Below are 18,990 nucleotides of genomic sequence, written 5' to 3'. Positions count from 1 at the left end.
TTATTTTTTAAAGGAAGCAGACCTGATGGGATTCGGTACATGTAGTGTTTTGTATCTACAACAAAACTGTTATTTACAGTTTATGATTTTTGCAAAATTGCTGAAAGAGGTGATTTTTAAAAAGTAGCCTATAATTGCGATATGCCCACAATTACATAATTTTCGACATAAAAGCATTTTTCAAATATTTATGTTATGTTTACTACTTCTTAGAGAAAATGTAAAAAAATAGCAAACGAAGGGACCGAGGAAGTGGTTTGTTTCGCTATATGTTTTCAATAAACGTTCAGTTAATGAGTATGGAGGCCCACTATACAGACATCCCCTCTGGTTAATTGCAACAAAACTTCTCAAATGGCTCCTTACCTCCAAGACTGGAGCCCCCAGAGCAATCAATAAACCACCTCGGCAAGACAAGTATGATTAACCATGCAACATTTCTTTCAAAATCATTGTGACGTCTGAAAGAAACTGGACTGGCCAATCAAAGCGAGCACGCGGAAAGTCATGTGGGTGAAATGTCAAGCGGATTGGAGGGCGGCTGGGAAAAAAACAGAACTTTTGGAAGTTTATAGCAGGCAGTGCGCTCTGCTAGAAGAGTGAGGCAAGCGTCGCAAAAGCGCGACGACAGAGGGGAAAGGCAGTGCTGGACGAGGAAATTCAGGACGACTAAAACATACTTATTGTATGGCCCCTTTATCATCCATGATGAATTCTATTCAAGGGCCAGTCTCTCTAGAAGAAAAACCACACGAACGCAGAAGCGCGGACAAAGAGGAGGCTCCGAACAACGATAAAGCGACTGTCAAAGGATGTAAAAGCAAAGCTTTGAGTCTTCCGTTCAGTGTGGAATCTTTAATATCGGACAGAACAACAACGAGGACTTTATACACGTCATCTGAATCGGGTATTATATCTCCAACAGCGGGTACAGATGAGCGACTGCGGCTCTCACCCATGGCTCTTTACGCAGAAAGAAAAATCCCAATGGAGAGTGTCACCAACCTATCCGACTCCAAGAGAGGAGATATGGAGGACCTGAGTAACAAGGGACAGTCCAGCTGGTTTCAGACCCCATATGCCTCTCCGCCAAGTAAGTGTTTATAATTCAGGACTGTCATAATTTCCCATTTTTATGTAATGACGCATGGAACTATTAAAAGAACGCAAGAATGTTCACCACAAAGCCCAATCGATCAGATATATATGAAACCAAACTAATTTAAATATAATGCAAGTTGCAATATTTTGCATGGAAATGATAGGGTAATTAATGTTATAGGTGTTGGACAATGTTTAGCTAGAGAGCTTTTTGGTGTCAAGAGTGGCACCATAACATACCAGTGCAAGAAAAATCTAAAGTATTTGGGGCAGTGCGTTGCACAGTTTTGATAATTTATTCGTCGAATTATTACATTTGATAGTTTATTAATTTCCATGTCCTATATTTAGATATTTAAGGCATACTCTGATCATCAGCATCTGATCATGTTATAATGACTAAAAATAAAAAGCAGTTCAATCAAAATCAATGCAATATAAACGCAACAGTGTTTCTCAAATTAATTTGTGCAATATTGTTTTGCAGGACACCCAAGTCCCCCCCCGTGCCCCCTCAGAAAGCACAAGAACAATCGAAAACCGCGGACCCCGTTCACCACATCGCAGCTGCTTGCTTTGGAGAGAAAATTTCGTCAAAAACAATATCTTTCCATCGCGGAAAGAGCGGAATTTTCCAATTCACTCAATCTAACTGAGACTCAAGTTAAAATTTGGTTTCAAAACAGACGGGCGAAGGCAAAAAGACTTCAAGAGGCCGAGTTAGAGAAACTGAAACTTGCAACCAAGCCGCTATTACCTGCGTTTGCTTTTCCGTTCCCACTAGGAACACATGTTGGTTCTCCGTCCCTCTACGGACCGTCCAGTCCCTTTTCTAGACCTGCGTTACCAGTCCCAGGACTTTTCGGTGGGCCAGTGACCTACGGGATGTATTACTTGTCTTAACCAACGAAGCACGTTCTTCATATAATTCACCATCTCGAGCTGCTGCGTTTTGAGTGAAAATAATTTGTTCTCTTTAAAGAACTTCATCAGATATATAATTTGAAAAGAAATGGCGCTTTTCATCTCGTTTATGCCAAATGAATCCCAAAATTGGCTTTAAAGAAAAAAGCATTTTAGAGTGCAACGCATTCCCCACGAATATTATATTTTGTGATATAAAACAATGCAGACATAGGCCTACAACTGAGTGACTTTTCCTTTCGTTAAAGAAATAATTTCCAAGAGATTATTATACCGAAGGCATATAATAAAGAAGATTCCAAACAAGGACCACTTGTTGACACGTGATGTGCGCGAAAGCATTCCGTTCTGAAATGATGCATGTTCAGAATCTAAAATAAACTAAAATAGATTTTCAGATTTTAGTTCGACTATTCAACTTTCCATTTCTTGTCTTTAGGCTGATTATTCGGGTGTAAATGGACATTTAATGTGACCATAATTCAAATGAATACGCCCACTTGTTGTATTTTAACAAAAAACAAATTTCTTGTAGTACAAAAAATGTTCCCAGCTATAATTTTCGACATGCACACGGCCAAGAAGAGCTCGGGTATACCTCATCATCTTCATGCATTTGTTTAAATCAACAGTTTGACAGGCTAACCAATTTAATTGAAAAAGCGTTATTATTTCATTGTTTTATTTGCTGCATGCAGTCAAACAGCATCTCCCGTTAACCAACGGTCCAGTTTCTATTTACGTCCCCTTGGACATTTTGGCATTTGTTTGATTTGTTCAGCCACATCTCTTGAGTAGGCTATATATATTAGTTTGCTAGATTGTAAAATTAATATCTAGATTTGTTATTATTGTAAATACACGTATATGTTACAGATTTTGCATTTCCCATTTGAATAAATAGCAAATAGGATTGCTGATATTTATACACTGTTTACATGTATCTTCTGTAAATTATTGTATATTTTATATGTACATACAAATTAGAAAAATAATCTTTTGCATTAAAAACAATAAATCTCACAGAGACTAATACTGTACACTGTCATTACTAAAATGTTGTAAATTATGAAAAAAATAACTCAACCCTCCCTCCAGATTATATTATTGTTCCGTATTTCTTACCCTTTATATTCTGTGTCGTGTTTCCTACTATTTCAACGTATTATTTTGATGTTACAGCTCATAGTGCGAGTGGGGTCATATAATTCAGAGAGCCAACAGTTGTATAGACCTAAACATTAGATTTACTAACAGAACTGGGCAAAACAGACTTAAAGAAAATCAACTGGATAAATACTTCTCAAATTTAAATGCACCAAAGAAATCTCAAAGACCAATAAAAACACTGTAAGTAAATACATTTTAGGTTATACGTTAAACGTTATGGCCATAGAAATTATCCTAAAATAAGGTCAGCGAGTGCATCATGGGGCCTTAATAGGCTTTATTATAACAAAATGAGACTTACGTTGCATTGCATCTCGTTACTTCAAGCATATACCTTTTCATTTTAATACATCTGGTCATTTTTATTAGATCTACCGAACTTTTAGATGTCTAAAAGTTCGGTAGCATCTAGCGAACGAGAAATTAATTTGCGCCGTTCACTGGAAGCGTTTAACCACTATATAATTAAGCTCTTTCATGTACAAAAATAAACATAGCCTTATTAAAAGTTAATAACTATTCAAATATTGATAATATATTTTTTTGATAATAACTTAATATATAAGTTTTCCGTAAGACTTCTCAGAACTGAATGCATTGTTTTGGATCTCATTAACTCCAGTATGGGACAGATTGTTTTTAAGGTTGCTTTAACAAAGTTTTATTGTAAAAATAAAATGTTGAACAAGCAAATAGCTTTTAGTAAGCATGTGAACATAAGATAGATTGTATGCTTTGAATTAAAGCTTTGGCCTACTTCTTCCCTCTTCTTCCTCTAAACCCTCTGACTGAGCCATGGCCAAAGCAGATGGATGAGGGAACTCTGAAAATAAAATCAATATAGACTGAGAATTTACAGGTTATATTAATGAATCATATATTCTTATATTATCATGAATCCACCAACCTGTATGAATACAGTGGTTTTGGATTAGTTGTATTCATTGGCTCAGTTTCTACAGTTCTTTTTATGTTTTCTGTCTCTGGTGTCAGAGAGAACTCCATGGAATCAGAATTCTCTGGTTGATTAGCTGATGTTTCACAAACTTCCATTTGTGCATCGTTTTGAGTCTTTCTTTCTCGTGTTCTGTTGTAGCATATACAAAATGTTTACTTTTTAAACAAACAGAAGAAAATGTTTAGAAATAATAGTATATAAGTACAACTATTTCCTTATTGTGCATTTTACCATAAGTTAAATGCAGCATTAATATCAAACCTTCCGCTTTTCTTTGTTCTGTCAAATCTGAAATCTGCTGGATAGCTGTGTGTTTTAATAAGATGATCTTTTCTCTCTTTACTGGTTTTGAATTTCAGTCCACATCTTTCAACCAAGCACTCATACTGAAAATGAATAACAGAATGCAATAAACACACAGATATTGCAGACAATTTAGTTAAATAACATTTCTATGTTCAAACATGGTGTGTATGAGAGAAAGGTAAGACAACTGGTATGTTTTGTCTTTTAAATCAGTTCCAGTATCTCACCCACTGAAGCCAATATTGCATCTAACTGAGCTGACTAATGCAAACCAGTAGGTGTCAGCATAAGATAAACTGCTTGATGTTAAGCAGCTAGACTGTAAATATTCTTGGTGACATTAAATGTGTAAATCAAACTGGCTGTAACTTTCAACAATTTAGATTTTTGTCTAAGTTGTTTTAACTTATTTTGATGAGATAATGAATAAATATATGTTGACATGACTTATTAATCACATAACATTTTTTAATAATAAATTGTAATAATCTCTGAAAATAATCTGGATTTCGTCAAAACAAACGGTAGCCTTTATAAAGTTTATGGAGCATTCCATCTGACAAAGACATATTTTATGGTTATGGGTATACCCGACAAAACAGCAGAAATGTTTTGGACCTTGTCTTCGTTTGATAATATACTGTGGCACCAATTGAATAATTATTTGACAAGGCCTACTAAATATACTCCTTTAATGCCATGCCTATTGATTACTAAATAAAACAGTTTTTTTTCATTTACATGTGGTTTAATTAGGCACAAAACAATCAATATTAAACAATTAATATTGTAAATGAAGTGCACACCACTCAATGCAACATGCATTCCTCAATCATGTAAGTACACTTGCTTAAGATATTACCATGCACTGCTTCTCTGCCATAACCTGGAAGAGAGAGTCATGCCACTCCAAGATGTGCACGTCCAGTAGTCGATTTGACGGGAAGGAGCGCTTGCAGCTGGAACATACATTGCGATGCAAGGCATTGTAGTGGTGTTCGTATCCTTCCAATGTGTCAAATAACTGTTTGCATCCAGCAATGTGACAGCTGAACTCAGATATGCTATAATAGGGGTTTTGATAGTGACATGTTATTTTAGTTTGTTATTACTTACATACATTACCACTTTAGTCGGTTGTGAATAACGACTACAAAAAGAAATTACGACACTTACGTTGGAGGTTGGTAATCATCCATCAAAGCCGTTGCTACATCCTGTAGATACATGTGCCGATGTATGTCACCATCCTGTTGACAAACATTCGGAACACTGAGAACTCAGGATGTTGGCAAATACAGCATCGGACCATCATCACAACGTTACTTAGCAGTCATTCACCTTTCTAATGTCTTCGCCATTGAGCTAACAACAACCTACCGCAAAATATTCATCTTCTGTAGCAACACGGATTCGTTCAGGTCTGAATGTAAAAGGTGAAGTAGCGATTTCTCTCCCGTTCTCTATTTCGTTCTGTTGAAATGCAACCCATTTGGTCTCCTTTTCAATGACTGGTATCTTTTCTGCAAGAATTCTTGGCGTTTCTCCCAAAAGTTCAATTAATTCAGGCTGCAGCATATCAACATACTCAATGAAGCGACACTTATATTTCTGCGTCTCTCTTCATATCTTTGCGTCTCTCGTTCCGTGTCAAAGACGTTTCAAAATAAAAGTCACGTGTCGGGAAGTATCACCCATAATTTTTTATTTATATTTTAATTATTTGTTTTGATGTGTAGCGAAGTAACAAAAAAGTATTTTATTTTATTTATTGTTTTCCATATTAATTGATAGTCTGAGCACTCACTAACATACTTCTAAACCTGTAGATTTAACTAGAAGAAAACTGCACTTGCATAATCTAACCACAGGATGTCAGCAAAATCTAAAACTCCAGAGAATAATTATCTCATCCCACACTTTTAAAAGGAATAAGTTATATTCGTAAAGAATTACTCAAGAACGCACATAGACCTACGTTTTGGATAGGATCGTTACCTGGAAAAGTGTTCATTTGGTAATCAATAACATAGTTGGTCATCTGTTTATCGTTTAATATTAATTATAATATTAACATTAACGCTAAAGCGATACAAGTAAGCAATGGTAGTATAATAAATAATAGCAATAATTAACAAATATTTCAATGATTTAAAATAAGATTAAGTAAAGAACTTTATTGCTAAACAAAAAAACCCACATTGAGTCATTTACAAGGACCTGACTCACTGCGTGATTTACTGGATGAGGAGGTCGTGGTCTTTTTTATGTTAATGTAACCGAGGCGGGGCGTAACTTTCAAGTAGCCGATTTCCCAGTTGCCCACGAGTTCATTGGCGAAGTGTCACAGGACATTTAACCATGCAATACACTGGATTATTTATATCATTTTTTACTTTTGTTTATACATGGGGTGAGAAAAAAATGAGATAACTTTTGATACTGTGAATCACTTTTAGTGATTTTGCGTGATTGCATAACAACTTTATTATAGCCGTATCATACATAGGCTAGGCTTCTAAATTATTTTTTATTCTTCCACGATTTAGATAATCTCGATGCAGCGAATCCAGTTCTTCCTCATGTTATGCACTATGATGTTGTTCGACTTCAAGCACTGAAAGAGCGAGTAAGAAGGAGCGCATCCTCTCTAAAGGTGCGGTCATTTTTTATCTTCGGCAAATAGTGGCAACTACTGGTTTGACAAGATGCTGACGGTGTACATCTATTTATGTGTTCGTTCCTTCTCCTCGTTAGACATATCCTGAAAAACTTGAATATGCATTGTCTGTAGATGGGAGAAACTTAACCATTTCTTTGCACAGAAATAAGTAAGACAATCTTGTAACTTGTTATTGAATATAGAATGTTAATAACATGTACCTTTTGTTTAAAATGGCTTAAATGTTTTTGTTTATCTCAGTGATCTTTTAGGAGAACATTACACGTTGTCACATTATACAGAGGATGGGATTTCAGAAACAAAGTCTTCAGGCAACACTGTATGTTTACACAGTAAAATAGTATGTCTCTGTCCTCTGTCTTGAACAGTGTGTTAAAATAAATTTATCTTGCACATTTTAGGATCACTGCTACTATCAGGGACACATCCATGACATAGAGGATTCTTCAGTTAGTGTTGGGCTATGCTCTGGAATGCAGTAAATACATTTTTTAATATTAAGACTCAAATTATGATAGCTTGAATGTCCATTCTAGATACTAATGCTCAGAATCACACTAACATTTTCCTTTTTTAATAACATTGTTTCTTCTTTGTTTTGTAGTGGGTTTCTGAGAACAGAAAACCAAGTTTACTTGATTGAGCCCCTAGAAGAATCTGTGGATGGGAACCATGCTATTTTTAAACAAGAGCATTTAAGAGTCAAGCAGGGGACGTTTGGTTACATTAATGACACAGTCTATGACCTTGGCCCACGGTTTAGTGGACTGTATAAAGGCAAAAAAATGGTAATATCCAAGATTCTGTGTCATTTGTTAAATTCTTTTCAGAGAATAAACTTGAATACGATTTTTATTGTATATATAACTTACAAAGTAGCTTAAAATAATTCCTCAAAACAATGTACAATATTTTTTTAAATTTTTTACGTCAATACCTTCATTTTTGTCGCTCAGAAAAACAAAGCCCCCATTGGTGGACAGCGGATTGTTGAGATGGCTTTGGTTGTTGATCATGAGGAGGTACGAATGAGGTTTACTACTGTGTTTATTGTTAAAAATATAAAAGGGTTATATATTTAAAATGTAATTAGAAGTAATGTGTATATATACCTTTTTCAGTACAAGAAGTTCGGAAGTGTGAAGAAAATTGAAGAAAGAATGATGTTGGTCGCAAACCATGTGGACAAGGTGTGGTACAATACTGGATTGGTTTTATAGTTATGTTTATTATGTGGTGTTTGACATGTGATATTTCAATATGTTGTTTAAATAATGATTACATTTTCTTTTTCATATTCAGCTTTACAGGCCTTTAAACATACGTATCAGGTTGGTTGGGATTGAGATTTGGACTAACAGGGACATGATTATGGTCAGTCCAGTAGCAGAAGTGACTCTGAAGAACTTTTTGCTATGGCGTCAGGATTACCTTGAAAGAAAGAAGCATGACAATGCCCATTTCATCACGTGAGTCATCTTAACAGCTTTTTTTTAAGATTACCACATTTTAACTGTCTATTTTTTTAAATGGATTTGTAAAATAACCCCTTAATGGTTTGGAATCTCTTTGTCTTTTTTTCTATTCAGTGGTGTCGATTTTGAGGGAACCACAATTGGGTTGGCTACAATGTATGCTATGTGCTCTCAATCCTCTGGTGCGGTGAATCAGGTTTGTTTATGAGCATTTTAGAAGTAGAAAAATTCCATAAATTAATCTGAAAACAAGCTTTGTTGTAAAATATAATGATTTTATGTTTTTCTTTATAAAGGACCATAATGTCAATCCCATTGCAGTGGCTTCTACTATTGCTCATGAAATGGGACATAATCTGGGCATGTCACATGATGATCAAACATGTGGCTGTTCTTCTAGAAATGGTTGTATTATGGGAGAAACCATTGGGTGAGGTTAACTAAAAACACTTTCTTTAAATACATTAGCATACATACTGTACATGCAATGGAAACATGGGAAAACATTCATACTTTTTCAAGTAGTCTGTAACGTAAACTGCGAATTGTTTGTTGAAACAGTTAGCCAGTAAAGACCATATTTTTTCTTATACACTTTTCCCACAGGTTTATCCTCCCAGATGCCTTCAGTTCTTGTAGTCAAGCATCCGTAAAGAGTTTCTTGCAAAACTATGACAGCAGCTGTCTTTTGGATAAGCCGAATGAGAGCGAAATATACGGTGGTCCAGCGTGTGGAAATGGTTTTGTTGAAACGGGCGAGGAATGTGACTGTGGAACTGTTGAGGTTTGACATGTTGCTTTAAAAAAAATTCCCAGTTCTGGCAATTTAGTTTCAAGGATGACATCAGTAATGTTGCTGCTTATGCATAATATGAATATACTGTACATGTGCATAATCTGTTTATGCAAAACATTGGTCATATTGTTCACCCAAATAATTTCGATTTCATATGATTTTAGGAATGCAACAATCCCTGCTGCAATGCCTCCACATGTCAGCTGACCAAAGGTTCCCATTGTGCACATGGAGAATGTTGCCATAATTGCCAGGTATCAGCAAAGTACCCCTAAATCATTGCAGTATATCCACACAAAGCCCAAAACGGCAGCTTATTTTTCTTTATGTATGCATGAAATGATTTAAAATCCTAGTCAAGTTAGTTCACTTGGCAGCCATCGTCTTCAGCCATTAGTGCATCACATACTTTGTTTCTTATACAGAAATATTGCGGAAAAGCTACTGTCACAAAGTGAAAGATTTGTGAAATTAGTTTGTTGTCTTGACATTTCTTAATTTTCTTATTAAGCTGAAGCAAACGGGAAGTCTGTGCAGAAAAAGTGCTCATGACTGTGATTTGGAGGAGTACTGTACAGGAGAATCGGCCTTCTGTCCCAAAGATGATAATAAAATGAACGGATTGCCTTGCAATTATAATCAGGGTTACTGTTACAATGGACAATGTCCAACACATAAGGAACATTGCAAGTTGCTATGGGGATCAGGTACTGTTTTCATTTATTGCAAAATACTGCATTATGGTGGCTTTCTATGCATTTAATTTGTTGGTCTAAAGCTCATTTTTAAAGTTCGATGCATAAAATTAGGAATGAGACATTAAAATATATCATCTTGCAATATATTCAGATGCTGAGGTAGAGGTTGATACCTGCTTTCATTACAATGTATTCGACAGAACATCCAAAAGTGCTGAGTAAGTGTAATTTAGATTCTAACATTAAACTTTGAATTTGATGGATGAAAACAAAAGTAATATTTTAGAAACCTTCAATTATTCTCTGGTCTACCTGTTTTGAAATGACTCAAGATCATGTCTCAATCTACAGGCACATGAAATGTGGTAAAATATATTGTGCTGGTGGGAAACAATTTCCCATAACAAATAAGAGAAGGGAAGTAACCATCGGATCAAAAATCTGCTTCATGGCTGTCGATCCCTCACCAACAGAAGACTTAGGGATGGTTCCAACAGGCACCAAATGTGGTACAAATAAGGCAAGTCAATAATAAAGTATTATCTTGACTGATAACATCTAATAACAAGTATTCTTATGTAATTGAACAAAATGTATTATTTATTATTTCTTAAAGGTGTGTTACAACAGCCTTTGCCAGAACATTAGTTTATATGGCACTGAGAAATGTTCAGACAAATGCAACGGCCGTGGGGTGTGTACATTGTTTCTTTTTTCATATCTGTTTAATATTTTTAAATGTGTACCAGCAGAATTGTAGAAATCCGTAATTACATATACTGTTTGTTATATTGTACACATTTAGGTGTGTAACCATGAGAGAGAATGTCACTGTGATCCAGGCTGGGCACCACCTTATTGTGATGTTAAACTCTCAGAACTTTCAAAGAGTAAACCATTCACTTCCTTACCATATTAGCATTACTTTTTGTAGTCTGAGCCAATCCAGTCTTTAACCATTTTAACAAACAAAAAACATTTAACAAAATGTTTTTTAATTTACAGTGAAAAATGCCACCATAATTGGTGTGGCCTCATCTGTGGTCATCATGGGCCTAATCATTGTTATCATTGGAGTAGTGATGTGTTGCAGAAACAAAAAAGCATCATTTATAAAGAAAAGGTAGGATCGGTTTGCTAAATGAGATTAATGATCAGTCTTAAGTTTTATTAAAGAATGTTGTGTTTTTTATCTTCAAACAGATATTTGAAGGACATCCATACTTCCTCAGGCCAGTGCAATCCAGCATTCCAACCAAGCAGTGCAAAGAACAGCCCCAAGTACACAAGACCACGTATCGGTCAACCAGCTTTCCTGGAGTCATCTGCAACTGTGTCTTGCAAACCTCTTTTTGCTCAAACTGTGCCCTCTAGACCAGCACCTCTGGTAAGCTTTTTCATTTGCCCCTAAAAACAAGCTGTTGAGTTTGTGTTTCACAGTAAAGGTGCTTACATTTTACAATAAAAGAATAGTAAATACATAGTCATAGTAAAACACAAAACCCTGACCCGTCTTTCTCATGCACAGCCTCCAAGTCAGCCACAAACCAGAACAAAACAGGTACTACATCTCCCAAGCTGCTGAATAGAAATACAGTATTTGAATCTATTTTTGTTTCAATAAAAAATGATATATACTTTCATTCTTTTAGATTGCAAAACCTGTCACAACCGCTGTTTCCAGAAACATTCATTCTGTTCAGGTGAGGCCTTGTCAATATTACTGTTAACAATTCCAAAATATAATTTGTTAAAGCTACTTTATAACATCTAACATTTTTATTCAGGAAATAACACTGCTCCCACGATCAAAACCACTTCCTCCATCAAAACCATTGCCCCCACTCACATCTAAAAATGTAAGTCGTCATTTATAGAACATTTACTTGAACAATCTAGTCAACAGCAATCACTCCACACTGTCATAAATACCATCCAACGCTAGTATCCTATTCTTGTTTTCACTACTAGGTGACAAAGTCAAATAGACCTCCGCTGCCTCCTGCAAAACCCACAGGGATACAACCAGCCTATACTCCACCTCAGGTGATTTATATTTTTGCTTTCCCTTATCTTTGAAACTGTTCCTGGAAACATTTCTGTAATTCAATTCTTACTATAAAACCAACGGAACTGATAATTTAACCAAGTGTTTTGAATGCTCTTTGTCATCCACTAGGCAATACAGAAAGTAGCACTGAAGCCTCCTGTCAGGCCTAGATGAAGTGGAACAGAATGAGTTTCTCTGAATCATTAGCTTCAAAATAATCTTCACAACTCTGAACAAGAGTGAAGCTGCAGAATATGGCAGTTTTGGACTCCCAACACTCAACATTTGTACTTGCACTCTTTTCTAAGACTCTGTCCTTTACGCTCCTGGTACGACTTGTTTAAAACGAATGGTAGGCTGTTTGTAGCAGTGTAAAGTTGTCAGCAAAAATATAAATTTAGCGCGTTAAATATCCATTTGATTTCAGTCCTCTCTGCCCACTCCACATGACGTTGCCTCTCATAGAACAGAAAGGGGTTATATGTATGTAATTGATACATTATTTCAAGGGCATGTGGTACTTGTAATTCAGTTTATAACACCTAAACTCACTGGATTTTGCACAAATCAGCACACACATGTATTTGTTCGTATACTGTTTAATATTTTTACATCTTAATTTTGTACTTTAAATGTGTTAAGACAATTAAGGTAAATCTGTTGCCTTAAAGTGTTTTTGCCCATCTCGTATTGTTCAATCTTGCTATGCTCTCAGCTGGTCTGATTTTACTGTCTGTAAATCTATCAATATAACATTAATTAATGTATGTTTTTTACTATAATAAAGGTTAGAATTTCTGCCGTGATGTACAATCCTTTGTTGTTTTCGATTATTTTGAATCCCTTTACGAACGAGAGAAATGACCTCTGTCGGGACCTGTAGCTTTGCAGTTGCCTGGCAACGGCTCAAACAACCTTGCTAATACTGTGTAGTATTGAGGAATACTTCAAATAACGCAAATAAAACTTTTTAAATGATGGATGGCTCTAGACAAATAGACGAAGAAACTTTGCAGGATCTCTACGCGTGGATAGATAAAATACCTCTCTCCAGACCAAAACGGAACATTGCGCGAGATTTTAGCGATGGAGGTATTTACTGTAGATGTTTTCATAAACAAAACATAAGGGCTAGATAAAACGTGTCGTTTTATTTGATTCATTTATGTATTACGTAGTAATTTGTTGTGCCATTAATTATTATACCATTAATATTACTACTAGCCTATAATATCGTGCGCATAGATTAACATTATAATGAATATTTTAACCCTTTTCACATCCAGTTATGGCTGCAGAAGTTGTGAAGCATTTCTTCCCTAAATTAGTGGATCTGCACAACTACACGGCCGCACATTCCACGCAACAGAAGCTGTGTAACTGGAGCACTCTGAACAGGCAAGTATATTTATTTGTTCTCCACGCAGACACTAACGCAAACATCTCAATGCTTATCTGCCCCCCATGTCGCGTTATACATTCCCCAGAGGATTGAAGGAATGTGACATTACACCTCTGCAATAACACTGAGGGACATGGGATATCCAGCTGAACGTTAAACACTGTCTGTCTGGATCACAAGGCTGTAAGCTGTCTATCTAGATTTGGACAACAATTTCGAGAATCATAAAGTATTTATGAGGGAGAAAATAAGTAGGGTGGTTACTGTTTGTTGCATGACAAAATAGTCCTAAAGGAATCCTGCACTCGTAGTCGTGAATACATATTAGTAGAAATGAAATGAAACAAAACAAGAGTACTTATTGTTCTCATTTCAGAAAAGTATTTTACAAGCTGTACTTCAATGTACCTCTGGACACAGTCAAGAAGATAGTTGTCAGCACCGCAGGCTACATTGAACCAGTTCTATGCTCTTTGAGAGAGAAGATAGAGGAGAGGAAAGCGGAAAAGCTATTACATGTAGAAGGCACACAGGTGAGTTGCTGTTTAGGTCTGTGTGCTTGTATTTGAACGAGACTGTGTGCTGTTGTAACCCTTTCATATCTTTTTTCATAGGACTTGGAATATTACAGCATTACAAATGGAAAACCGAGATCAGGTAGGCTATTCTCTGACTAGATAAAATCAAGCCCAGACCTCTTCAGAAAATGATTGTGATACAAACCCATGATCAATAAATAACATTTCCTCAGAGAGGGACAAAGTAGCATGCAGTGGTTTATACAATACTACACATGAAAACTATAATTACAACAAAAGAAAGAACACAATTAGAGCATAGCATGAATCCAGGAAATTCAAAAAAAGATAGAATTTAAATTAAGATATATCGTCTGTTTTCAGGTAATGAAAAAAAAACAGAAGTGATATGAAAATGAGATATGAAAATCAACAATATCCACCACACCCTTATATCTTTGATGCATTCGCATGCATGCACAACCGTTATTCATATAAGGCAATGGTTCACCAAATTTACCATGTACAGAGGCAGAGGAAGTCAGTTTTGCCGATGTTGTCATCATGTGGTCAGAGGATGTGATATGTAAATTTGTGTTGCTTGTATCATATATTGATGTGAACCTGCTTGATGTTAGTAAGAGTAGTACACTTTTAATTCCACTTTTTAACAGCCATTCTGTCATACAGTATAGGAAGATTTGTAAAAACGATATAAGCTCTAAGGAAGCCAAGCTTTCATGAGGTCAGCGGTCATAGATTTTCTGATAATCTGTCATGCATTACTCAAAATAATAACCATTGTCTCAGCAGACCACAAACCAACATTTTTAAATAGCAAGAATATGTCAGCAGGATCATTTTTAATGATGTTCAGTTGTTAGCTTAGGATGACAAAACATGTAGAATGTTTTTATGTAGAATGAAAGAATGATGCATTGTCAGCAATCTCAAACTGACGGGGGATAGTTATGTCAGCAGTTTCCTAGACCTCATCACCAGGAAGTCTTGGTTGTGACTTAATTTAATTCCTTATTTTCATGAAAATGGCTCTGCATGTAACCTTCACCGGATAGCCCTTATTAGGCTTAAAACCCTTAAGTTCACAGCAAACTGAAGCCAACAGTGGACTAGTGATGCTTTTTATGGGACCACAAGGCTAGATTGTTTGTTATACATCATATTATCAAAAGTTCATTTCTGGTGGGAAACACAGGTCCTGTGCCTCAGAAGGTACAGTTCTTTTTCCTTCCTTGATGGATGTTTATAGGGTGAAGCACAGCTGGTGTTGATGGTTCAAAGCTTAGTGCCAAATAAAATTCTCCTGCTCAGCAGTTACAATAGACTTTAGTCTGGTTCCATGTCAATGTGTCCTTTCGACCTGGTTGTGTTTAATGGGTTCAAATGAAGTCTAATTAGTTTAGCCTTCGTGGCTAAGTAATTCTCATGAGCCTGAAAATCTTAAAGTATGGGGGAGTAAAACTCATCTGGAGGGAGAGAGGAAATTGATGCAGGGTGTTGTGGGGGTGAAGTTTCTGTGCCTGAAATTAGCCAGAAGGGATTCTGAAGCAGCTCTTTTTGCCAAGATCTAACACCCACAGCAGTGAGATGTGAGCTTTCCCTGTATCTGCATTGTTTGCCTTTTGTAAAGTTTTTTTTACAACCATCAATGGTTTAGAAAATGACCAAGTAAAATGCATTGCTATTCCCTTTAGATGTAGAAATATTTCAAATAAACCGTTTTTCTTTGTTTCTCTGACATTTTCAACAGAAAATCATCAGATTATTGACACCATGCAAACAAATCCTGCTATAGTGAAGAAGACACAAAAAGTCAGGTATGCATTGCCATACATTACCTTCAGAATCCTTAAAAAATGTATAGCACTCTTAATAGAAGAGTGATTTAAACTTAACAGGACTATTTGAATCACAATGTTTCTATATTTAAACAGTAAAAATGATATATTTACAATCCAGTTGACGTAAATCTTGTTTAGTATTGCTGCAAACATAGGACCTAATGTGGATCCAGCCTTCCAATTGCTGTTGGATGACAAGGAGCAGGCCATTTTGACTTTACATGAGACTGTTGAGGTGAGTCGCTCATCAGTTTTAAATAATGTCAATTTAATTAAAATAGTTTTGATTCATTAAAGGGATTTTGTGTCACATTAAAATACTTCTGTGCTGCTTCTTGATATAGAAAGTTGATTTCCTTGATTAAAATTTACATTTTGCTGTCTGTCTAAAGTCCTCAAGTTACTTTGAGTACCTTTTGCAAACATAGCAGCTGGCGAAAGATGCAAACGTCACAAAAGGAAATTAGTAATGTCTGTGCTGTTCTGTCAAGGGCTACAGGACACGTTTCCTGTTGCTGTTGAGTTGTGTTAGAGATTGCTATATCAAGATGAATGTGAATGAGTCACCGTTTTTGTAAAATACGTCACCATTTTTCAGTTCAATAATTAAAAGGTGATAATCGTTTGAAGTTGAAAATTAAATGTATAAATGTTTCCATCAATTTAAGCATTATCAATATCTGGTTTCCTTTCTTCGTCAGTAAAAGTCAATGTTTCTCTGAAAGAAAGTGTTTCTACACTTTCTAAAGTATGATTTCGACATCTGTTGCCTTTAAAGGGGTCATATGGCGCAAATACGTGTTTTTTTGTGTCTTTGGTGCGTTATAATTTGCCCATGCATGTATTAGACACGTAAAATTGCAAAAAATAAAGTGTCGAAACAAAAGCGAATCTAAAACGCATGCTTACCCAGACCTGCAAACGCCTCCTATAACCACATCCCAACAAATCTGTCAGTTCATGATGTGATTTGACTAAGACCGCCCAAATGTATAAGCAAGTGAGGTGGGCTTACCTATCAGTACAACTGCTTTGGAACCTGATGTCCCACACCGGTATTCGACCAATCACTATGCACTGGTTAACAGGCCAGTCATAGAACACCTCGATTTTCAGAACGATGAGCTTTGTAAAAATTCTGCAGGTTTTAGAGAGGCAGGGCAAAGAGGAGATACAAATATGCACGGTATGTGAAAAATACAGCGTTTTGTAACCTTAAATTGTGTATACACATTGCATTACATCCAAAACAAATAATAATATATTTGTTTTAATCATGTCATTTGACTCCTTTAACTGAACCATCAGAAATATGTGGTTTAAAAACACCAGCATGATCTCAAGTGTAAAACCACTATGATTGAATATTTCTTAAATATGTTTTACTTTGCTCTAGATTTTACAGATAAAGGTCAACAAATTGGAGCACCTCCTGCATTTAAAAGATCTTCGTATCGAGGACCTGACCAAGCACTTTGAGCGATACAAGACCCGTCACAATAACACATGATCATGTGACAAAATGACATTTTTCTGATCACCACAGAACATAGAACTGTACACTCCTTTTGTTTTGTTTTTCTCTGTGTGTTTGCATTCCACCATATACATATATAATAACTTTTGACTAACCTTGAAAATTAAATGCACCAAGCACTAAAAACAATTACTATTCATATTTGTATTGCATTGAGCATTTTACATTGTTTGTAAGCCACCATATTATCATTATCATGTCAAAAGACTTAATGCATTATAGAACAAAAGATTTTCACCAGGGCCTGCCAAGTTTGTTCGTCATTTGCCAGCAATTGTTAGACTGAAAAAAGTTTGGGGTAAAGCTTTGTAATAGCTGATTCTTAATGGCAGAGTCTCCGATTTCTCTTAGCCATTGTTGATGTTCAAATCCCCAAAACAAACACACTCCTACCCCCATCTATCGCTTTCGTCAGCGCTCGGCTCGACTAATGTCTGTCCTGTGCAATGTGCACCTCACTGGTGATTGGCTATAAGGTTCTTTTGGTACTCGTCCCGACTTTGTCTAAACAAGCGTTATTCAGAAATCGCACACCCCGATTTCAGTTGCATCTTGGAAAGGGTTGCATCTTCATGTGCAGATTGGGGGGGTAAGAGTTAAGAATATTGAGAGCTTAAGAGTTTATTTTGTTTATTTACTGGCTCTCTATATTAGACCGCATTCCAGGGCTCACAGCATAAACTTTGTTATTTATCAGAGGATTTTTAGGCAAACCTTGGGTAACACAGGTCCTAAAGCATTGCATAATGCTGCACTATTGAACTTTAATGCCAAAGTTATTAGTCTGTAATTTGTTACTCTTATAAGTTATACAGGATTACTTTGTGTGTGTCTCATGAGGCATGTGTTTATACAAAGATCAACCAAATGTGGAAACCTCAGATATGTAAACATGTAGTTCAGCAAAGAGTAAAGAGAGGAAAACGGCACTCTAGATTTATGGCTAAAATACACTACAAGACTTTTGCTCAGATTTTTCCCAGATTTTTAGTCTGGACTTTATTATGAAAATGATGTGCCAGTACAGATTTGATCAGTTAGTGTGTCTCCATCTGAAATTTTTAAAAAGTCTGCAAGTGCATGATGTCTAGTTTAAAAAATCTCTTCTGATTTTAAAAGTCTTGTAGTGTATTCCAGCCATTAGTCAGAAATGTATATGAATTATATGAGTTTTTAAGATCGTGCATAATCCTGGATGTATTTTACGGGAATAAAATTAAGAAGCAGATACTCTTGTCTGTGAAGTTCTCAGTGCTCCCAGATGACTCAGACTGAGCTCTCAGACTCTGGGAGTGTGGAGGGACTGTTGGAATTTGAGGTTGATCCTTGAGTGGTATAGCAGCAGGAAAGCTCTCTGACTCATTCTGAATTAAAATCATGTGCATGCATACATACAGACTCCATGAAGAATACTGTGAGAACGTCTTTAGTGGGACATGTTCTCATGAGGAGAGAATACGTTTAATGCTCTAACAATGTTTCATATAGCAGTCCTTTAAGGTGAAGATGA

The 18,990-nt window shown here is 36.0% G+C and overlaps 4 protein-coding genes across 5 annotated transcripts; 3 read left to right on the top strand and 1 right to left on the bottom strand.

Annotated features, from left to right (window-relative positions):
• The first annotated feature begins 596 nt into the window (after positions 1-596).
• Positions 597-3,123, top strand: msx3 (muscle segment homeobox 3). Its single transcript, XM_079472599.1, has 2 exons — positions 597-1,093; positions 1,589-3,123. Exons 1-2 carry the CDS (start codon positions 688-690, stop codon positions 2,002-2,004), a joined length of 822 nt encoding a protein of 273 aa, XP_079328725.1. The 5' UTR covers positions 597-687; the 3' UTR covers positions 2,005-3,123.
• Positions 3,124-3,251: 128 nt separating this feature from the next.
• znf511 (zinc finger protein 511) lies at positions 3,252-6,122 on the bottom strand. Its single transcript, XM_079472499.1, has 6 exons — positions 5,840-6,122; positions 5,636-5,709; positions 5,322-5,523; positions 4,415-4,539; positions 4,103-4,282; positions 3,252-4,018 (listed from the first exon to the last, which is right to left on the bottom strand). Exons 1-6 carry the CDS (start codon positions 6,035-6,037, stop codon positions 3,949-3,951), a joined length of 849 nt encoding a protein of 282 aa, XP_079328625.1. The 5' UTR covers positions 6,038-6,122; the 3' UTR covers positions 3,252-3,948.
• On the top strand, positions 5,715-12,976 carry adam8a (ADAM metallopeptidase domain 8a). 2 transcript variants are annotated; one of them, XM_079472497.1, is made up of 25 exons: positions 5,715-5,895; positions 7,009-7,115; positions 7,217-7,290; positions 7,383-7,461; positions 7,544-7,620; positions 7,747-7,930; positions 8,099-8,164; positions 8,264-8,332; positions 8,445-8,611; positions 8,732-8,813; positions 8,914-9,047; positions 9,224-9,401; positions 9,578-9,667; positions 9,925-10,120; positions 10,263-10,329; positions 10,463-10,631; positions 10,728-10,805; positions 10,917-11,001; positions 11,117-11,234; positions 11,315-11,498; positions 11,640-11,672; positions 11,764-11,814; positions 11,899-11,970; positions 12,083-12,157; positions 12,291-12,976. In XM_079472497.1, exons 2-25 carry the CDS (start codon positions 7,047-7,049, stop codon positions 12,333-12,335), a joined length of 2,442 nt encoding a protein of 813 aa, XP_079328623.1. In that variant the 5' UTR covers positions 5,715-5,895; positions 7,009-7,046; the 3' UTR covers positions 12,336-12,976. The 2 variants fall into 2 exon arrangements, with proteins under 2 accessions (XP_079328623.1, XP_079328622.1); XM_079472496.1 differs by lacking the exon at positions 5,715-5,895 and adding an exon at positions 6,798-6,872.
• Positions 12,977-13,135: 159 nt separating this feature from the next.
• On the top strand, positions 13,136-17,453 carry spef1 (sperm flagellar 1; the record flags this gene model as incomplete). Its single annotated transcript, XM_079473442.1, has 7 exons — positions 13,136-13,253; positions 13,448-13,559; positions 13,940-14,096; positions 14,178-14,220; positions 15,853-15,919; positions 16,082-16,178; positions 17,340-17,453. 7 exons carry the CDS (start codon positions 13,136-13,138, stop codon positions 17,451-17,453), a joined length of 708 nt encoding a protein of 235 aa, XP_079329568.1.
• Between the last annotated feature and the right edge of the window lie 1,537 nt (positions 17,454-18,990).

The sequence above is a fragment of the Barbatula barbatula genome (assembly GCF_947034865.1).
Source record: "Barbatula barbatula genome assembly, chromosome: 14".
NCBI lineage: Eukaryota > Metazoa > Chordata > Actinopteri > Cypriniformes > Nemacheilidae > Barbatula > Barbatula barbatula.
The sequence above is the reverse complement of the archived record's forward strand: the minus strand, read 5'-3'. Positions and strand labels throughout refer to the sequence as shown.